Consider the following 6,518-nt stretch of genomic DNA (forward strand, 5'->3'; position numbering starts at 1 on the left):
GCTGGCTCAGAGTGTCTTTAATGTCTGCTTGTGGCCCCCCAGCCTGGCTCTGGCCACACGATGAGTCAGCAGAGGTCCCCCGAGAGACCTGGGAGGGAAGGGCCATCCTCTCTCCTCGTGACCTGCAGGGAGGCAGGGGTCATGCCTGCTGGTTCTGGTGTGCTGCCCTCCCCTCCCCCGCCTCTGCCTCTGGTACCTTTGGTGGCTGCTGGGTGGCGGCTGCGGGAAGGGAGTCCCGCGTGGAGGGCCTCTGGGTGCTACACATCTCACAGCCAGGTCGGCTCAGGGCGTTGATGAAGGTGCAGGAAGGGCAGGACCAGCCGGGCTGGAGGGAACACGGCGGTTACTGGCCCTTTCCTTCCAGGGCCCTCGGCACCCCCAGCCCTGCCATCCCCACGCCCCATCTGGTCCCTGGCCCACCTGCAGAGGACTGGGGGGGCTGGTGCTGGCAGGCTGGGGGGCTCGAGGCAGCCCCTGTGACTGGGGAAACAGGCGGCCTAGCTCACCATCCGTCTTCTGGGGTCGCTGAGGGCGAAATCCTGTTGTAGAGCAGGGTGGGGCTCAGGGCCGGCTCAGGCTACATCCCACCTCCCTCACCCACCCACCCCAACTGAGGACTGACCTGGGGTTTCTCGTGGGGACGAGAGCAGGTAGAGGAAAGCGGGGTCCCCGTCATGCCGCACCCCATAGGAAGCGAGGCTGCGCTCGGGCACACACAGGCACCGCCCAACAACCCAGCGCTGCACGGCCGGCGGGAAGCCGAACTCGGAGAACACCTGGGGCAGAGGTCAGCCAGGACGGTGCCACCCACAGCCCCGCCCCCACGGGCCTCCCCAGAGGCTGTGCTCACCTGCTCCTGCAGGGCGGCAACAGTGCAGTGGGGATGGACCTGCAGTGCAATATGGGCAGAGGATGCGGCATCTTCAACCGTGACCTGTAACCTGGGCCAGAACATGGGTCAGGGAGACAGGCCAGGGGGCCAGGGAGTGTGGGGCAGTAAAAAGTCCCAGGCCAGGCTCACCTGATGGGCCCAGGCGGGAAGCAGGCCTCCTGGAGTCGGATGCTGAGGGCCACCTGACGCTGGGCCAGGACGGCCGCCCCTTCAGCTGCACCCTTCTCATCCCCATCTGCAATGGCCCGGGCCAGGCGCCCAGCCAGCTCTTCTGTGAGGGGAGGAAGACCACCATCGCAGCTGGGCACCTGCTGCTCCCCCGCCCCCTCGGCCCCTGCCCTTACCTTTCTCCATAGAGTTCCCAGGGCTCCAGGGAGGATCTGCCTCAGGTTGGAGGCCTATGGGGGTAGGGGCTTCAGGAGGACTCGGAGGGGAAACAGGGCAGGTCTCTGGGCCTAAGGCTGGGGGTGGGCTGCCGCTGCCGCTGCCTAGGAGGGAAGACAAGGGTAGGCTGCTGGCCCCTGTGATTAGTCCCCAAGTGCTCCCCATGTCTGAGGCCATCCCTCAACCTGGCCTCTCTGCTCTTGGATCTCAGGCTTCCAGGACCTTTGCCTCTGTCCTCCGCACTGACCGATGCCAGTGCCCACCTCAGCCACCTGTGAGCCATGCCTCCCCTCCAGCCTTAACCCTGTAACCCCTTGAAGGTTGCTGCCTGTTGCCTCTTGGTGCTGGAGCGCGTGGCTCATCCGGCCCCGGAGTCCTGCTGGCCCCCTCTGCTGCCTAGTCTCACCCGTCCCCACCCTCCACAGAGACCAGGCCAGCTCTCCTGGCCTCCAAAGGCAAATCAGCCCCCCGGACAAGAGTCTTGCCTTTCAGCAGCTCCATGCTTTGGTGGCCTCCGGACCTCCGTACCCACCTCCTGCTCCACCGTCAGCACAGAACACATTTGGGCTGCTCCCATTCCAGACCCTCGCGGGCCACTGCCTACTATGAGCAGCTTTTCAGAGCTGGCATGCAGGCTGTCTCCCCTTCTTACCCCCCACTGCAATGGGGAGGGGTCCCCACCCAATGCTCAAATAGCTCCTCGGTTATTGAGCTGTCTCCCCACTAAGATGGGCGGTGCTCCCTGTGAGCAGGGCCCCACAAGCACCAGCACATGCCGGGCCTCAGCTGAGCCTCAAACACCATGCCCACCTACCACCCTGGGGCTTTTGTACCTGCCTCTCTCTTGGCTACGTGGTTCCTGCCATAACCTTCCGATTTCCCCCAAAGTCACCTTCTCGATGAGGTGTCCCTGCGATCCTATTGTAAACTGTTGTCTTTCCGGCTCTAACATTCTCCTTCCCTCCGCTACCCAACAGGGAGTTTATCAGTTTGTATGTCTGCAGCCCCTCCCCCCCCCAAAAAAAATTGCATGCTTCCAGACAGCAGGAGGTTAAGGTTTTTTTTGTTGCTGACTCTCAGGACCTGGCCCAGAGCCTAGTGTGGAGCAGAAACTGAATACAGGTTTGGAGGATGAACAAACCAATGAGCACATGAGAGGACCAGCTTTCACTCCCTGAGACTCAGAGCTGCCTGGGCCTCTGCTTCACCCTGTCTGGGTCTCATCTTCCCCACCTCTTTATGGGCTCTCATTATTCTCCCCACCATCGGCCTGCATATCAGGCCCCTCTCTTGCTTCTCTCTCCCACTGACCTTGACTGACCTCTATTCCTTCCCATCTTGACCGCTCCTGAGCCCCAGCTCTGGCCTAGATCCAGCTACCCCCCGGGATGTGTCAGAGCCAGACCACTGCCAGCCTTCCTAGGCAGGCCTCTACCTCAGAGTTCCGTTGCTGTCCCTGGTCCCTCCAGCCTTCTCTGCCTCTCGACTACTAACTCTTCTACTTAAACAGCCTTGAAATTCAGCTAATTCGACCTAACATCTCTGGAAGCATCCTTCCTCTCTCCAGCCCTACCTGCACCACCCCACACGGCAACAGAAGTCTCTGCCAGTCTCCAGTAGCACAAACCAAAGGTCGTCACTGTCCCATGAATACCTTCACAGTGCTCCTGATAGCCTGTCCTTCTCACGCTGGCCTAAGGCCTTGCACACCTCTCTGGTATTCCAGGCGCCTTCCGAGACCCCCAGCAGGAGGTGAGCTTCCCCCACCACCTCTCCCACCCAGGACTCTCTCCCAGCTTAAACACAGTCCCCAGCAGAGCAAACGCATCTCCGCTCCAAGATACTGACCATTCTGTCCCTCCGCAGTGGCACCTCGGACCAGTGCTGCCCACCGCTGAGCTTCCTGAGGGTTGGGGAAGTGCAGGCTGAGGGCCCCAGGCCCTCCTGGTGGAGGCTGCATCTCATGCAGGTTGGGGCCTCGGACCGTGTAGGAGACTGACTCCAAGGGCCACTCCAAGCTGACCTGAAGACGGGGAGAAACCAGGCTCGGTGCCTCTCCCAGCGCCACGACAACCAAAGGAACAAGGTAACATTTACAGGCCGCCTACATTGCTCTGGTGGCTCAGTGGTTAAGAGATCGCCTACTAACCAAAAGGTCGGCATTTCGAATCCACCAGCCGCTCCTTGGAAACCTATGGGACAGTTCTACCCTGTCCTGTAGAGTCGCTATGAGTCGGAATCGACTCGATAGCAACGGGCGTGGGTTTTGGTAGACTGCTCTACGCCCTTGAGGCGTACAATCTTGTAAAATCCTCACACAGCTCGTAAAAAGGTGGGTACCAGCACTGTGCCCATTTTACAGACAAAGAAACAGAAACAAAGAAAAGTAACTGCTCAAGGGCACGCAGCTGGCAAGCGGAGGAGCCCAGCCTTGGGCTCCGCGCCCCGCCGGACCCAGGTCGACCCGCGTACGCCCCGCCGCCCCTACTCACCGTTCCGGGCCCCGCGCTCAGCAGCTCCAGCCGGAAGCGCCCGGGTCGCTCGGGGTCTGCGCTCAGCTGCAGCCTCCGCAGCTGTGCCTCGGCGTCCGGACCGGCGCCCAGTGGCCTCACGGCGGCGTGCACCGCCAGGAGTACTGCCGCCGAGCCCGCCGCCGCCGCCGCCCCACCGCCCGCCGGCGGGGCCATCTCCGGGCCGGCTGGTCCCGGCCCTCCGAGCCCGCTTCCGTGGGCTGGGCCACTGAGCGCCTCCGCCGGCCGGAAACCGTGACTGCGAGCCTGGAGTTCCGGGGGTTCCGGGCGCGGCCGGAGCGGCGGGGAGTGGGGGTCGTGAACTGATCGCCGAGCTGATCCTCCCGCCTTGCCCAAGGATGGACACGTCCCGTGTTCGGCCCGAGCATCGCCGGGACAAAGTGTCCAGGGCGATCACGTTTGAGCTGGGCCTTGAGGCCCGTGTGTGGGACCAAGTGTCACGGACGGAAGCAAGGCCAGAAGCGGAAGGCGGGCGCCGTTTCTGTCCCTAGCAGCCGGGTGGGCTGAGGCTGCATCCCGGCCGATCGGCAACAGACACCCCACCGCCAGCTGGAGGAAAACGCTGCTCCCGGGCAGGGGCTCCGCCCCTCGGGCTGAGAGGCGGAGCTTTCTCAGCCCGCCCCATCCGCCGCCGCGCGCTCCGCCCACACGGCGCTTTGTTTGCGAGCAGCGGCGTCCGGAGCCGGTCCGCCGCCAGGGGGCGGAGCGGGCGAGGCCCCACCAATGAACCCCGGAGAGAAAGGCGGGCGCGCACTTCCGAGAAGAGTGACGGACAGGAGCATCAGCCAGTAGGAGTAGAAGAGGAGAATGAGCGGCGGGTAACGCTTCCAATGGCAATCCGAGTTCTGGATCCCCGAGGTCGGAGCGGGCCATTCAGAGGAGTGGGGCTGGGCCTTGCGGACGCTTGTTGTTGTCCGGCCGAGGGAGGCGGAGGTCGCTCGCTTGCTCGCTCGCTCGCTCGGTCGCTGGGGCGATCTGTGGCGGTCGGCGGGCAGGTCGGTCGCGGTAGTCGGCGGTGTGCAGGGTGGGGAGAGGCTATGTCGCGGTGGCAGCCCGGATGGGCCGGCAAGGCCGGGAGTAACGGGACGTCGTCGCGGAGCTTCTTCCCCCGGATACAGTGCGGCCCAAGCGGAGGCCGCGTCGCCGCCCTCCGGTCCTGAGGAGCCCGCGCTGCCCGGAGCCTACACCGCTCTCTCTCTGGCACCGACACCAACCGACTCGACCTGGCCCAGCCGGACCTAGCCTGGCCCACACAGGTAGGTGTCCGCCCTGCACCTGGCCGCTGTCTCCGGGCCGGAACTACAGCGCCCAGCAGGCCTCGCGCCAGTGCGCGTGCGCCCGGCCCAGCCGCACTGCCTCCTGGGACTTGTAGTCCCCCACCCCCCCACCCCACGTCCGGCCGGGGCTCCCCTTGGCGACTCGCGTCTAGGCCCTTTGGGGGCCGTAGGGCCTCCTCCGCCCCGGCGCGTCCGAAGTAACCAGACGCACTCGCGGAGAACGGAGGAGCTTATGGGTTTCCTCGAGCCCTTGCCGGAAAGCGGCGAGGAAGAGCCGGGGAAGAGCGCCCCGCCCAGGTGACCGCAGGGAGCCCCAGGTGTCCTGAAACCCTGGCTGAGGGGCCCAGTCCGGGTGAGGGGTACGGCAGGAGGCGTGTCCCTTCGCGGACTCCAAGGGGCCTTCATGGTGGGTGGGGCTTTTCTGTGGGGATGAGGGGAAGTTGGAGAGATTAAACCAGCAGCCCCAGGGGAAGAAGGACCCCCGGCTCTCCCTCGGAGCCTGGCCCAGAATCCGTGTGAGGTGCAGGGGGTGTGGCCGAGCTGAGGCCCTACTTGGCACCCGCCTCAGGTAACAGGATCCCATTCCCTCCCTGGCCAGCGGCAAGGGCTTGAGAACAGATGGGAGGGGGTGTGAGCTGGCGAAGCCTGGCCAGGGGCCGGATCCAGCTTGTTTACAGCGTCTCCGCTTACTGGGGTAGGAGGGCGAAGGCGGAGCCCCACAGCCGGATACCCATAGCCTGGCCTCCCGTACCCTCAGGCAGCACTACTCCTCAGGAGCACGCAGCCCCCTCCCCAAGGAGCATGAAGCTGTTGGAGAACTCAAGCTTCGAGGCCATCAACTCGCAGCTGACTGTGGAGACAGGAGATGCCCACATCATTGGCAGGTGAGGCGGAGGCTCTGGGGAGTGCCGTCTCGGGGGTCACTCTGCCCAGGGCCCCGATTAGAACCTGGGAGGTGACGCGATTCATGGTTTTGCCTGCGTCCCTTCCGTCCCCCTGTAGAATCGAGAGCTACTCCTGTAAGATGGCAGGAGATGACAAGCACATGTTCAAGCAGTTTTGCCAGGAGGGTCAGCCCCACGTGCTGGAGGCACTGTCCCCGCCCCAGACCTCAGGGCTCAGCCCCAGCAGGTGAGTGGGGGGCACGGTCTGCCCACAGTTGGGGGGACAGTGCGGAGCTCGCCGACACTTCTCTCTGCAGACTGAGCAAGAGCCAGGGTGGTGAGGACGACGGTCCCCTGAGCGACAAGTGCAGCCGCAAGACTCTCTTCTACTTGATTGCGACGCTCAACGAGTCCTTTGGGCCGGACTATGATTTCAGCACAGCCCGGAGCCATGAATTCAGCCGGGAGCCCAGCCTCAGCTGGGTGAGGGGGAGGGGAGAGGAACCGTCAGCCCACAGCCGCTCCCGCTGTACTCCCCTCCCCCGGCCCC

General features: G+C 64.3%; 2 protein-coding genes across 3 annotated transcripts in view; one reads left to right on the top strand and one right to left on the bottom strand.

Annotated features, from left to right (window-relative positions):
* Window positions 1-117: 117 nt before the first annotated feature.
* On the bottom strand, window positions 118-3,963 carry SHARPIN (SHANK associated RH domain interactor). Its single transcript, XM_023741600.1, has 8 exons — window positions 3,769-3,963; window positions 3,125-3,299; window positions 1,237-1,380; window positions 1,022-1,163; window positions 851-941; window positions 623-776; window positions 421-560; window positions 118-325 (listed from the first exon to the last, which is right to left on the bottom strand). The coding sequence occupies exons 1-8, from the start codon at window positions 3,961-3,963 to the stop codon at window positions 140-142; spliced, it is 1,227 nt and encodes a 408-aa protein (XP_023597368.1). The 3' UTR covers window positions 118-139.
* Window positions 3,964-4,711: 748 nt separating this feature from the next.
* MAF1 (MAF1 homolog, negative regulator of RNA polymerase III) overlaps window positions 4,712-6,518 on the top strand; it is a 3,185-nt gene continuing 1,378 nt past the window's right edge. Inside the window, exons 1-4 of one of the 2 annotated variants that reach the window (XM_004387395.2) lie at window positions 4,714-5,063; window positions 5,842-5,968; window positions 6,087-6,215; window positions 6,286-6,451. In XM_004387395.2, coding sequence (XP_004387452.1) covers window positions 5,886-5,968; window positions 6,087-6,215; window positions 6,286-6,451 — 378 coding nt within the window. In that variant the 5' untranslated portion in view covers window positions 4,714-5,063; window positions 5,842-5,885. Of the gene's footprint in view, window positions 5,064-5,841; window positions 5,969-6,086; window positions 6,452-6,518 lie in introns of both variants that reach the window. The other variant, XM_023741647.1, reaches the window with a different exon arrangement.

This window comes from Trichechus manatus, unplaced genomic scaffold (assembly GCF_000243295.1).
Source record: "Trichechus manatus latirostris isolate Lorelei unplaced genomic scaffold, TriManLat1.0 scaffold00185, whole genome shotgun sequence".
Lineage (NCBI taxonomy): Eukaryota > Metazoa > Chordata > Mammalia > Sirenia > Trichechidae > Trichechus > Trichechus manatus.

What these genes read in the sequence shown, in the direction of transcription:
- SHARPIN (XM_023741600.1), bottom strand. Translation starts at nt 3,963, where the DNA reads ATGGCCCCGCCGGCGGGCGGTGGGGCGGCGGCGGCGGCGGGCTCGGCG. An exon ending in CACTGCGGAGGGACAGAATG is followed by an intron (nt 1,381 to 3,124) that starts GTCAGTATCTTG and finishes CTTCCCTCCTAG; the next exon opens with GCAGCGGCAGCGGCAGCCCA. An exon ending in GTCCCCACGAGAAACCCCAG is followed by an intron (nt 561 to 622) that starts GTCAGTCCTCAG and finishes GCCGGCCCTGAG; the next exon opens with CCCCACCCTGCTCTACAACA.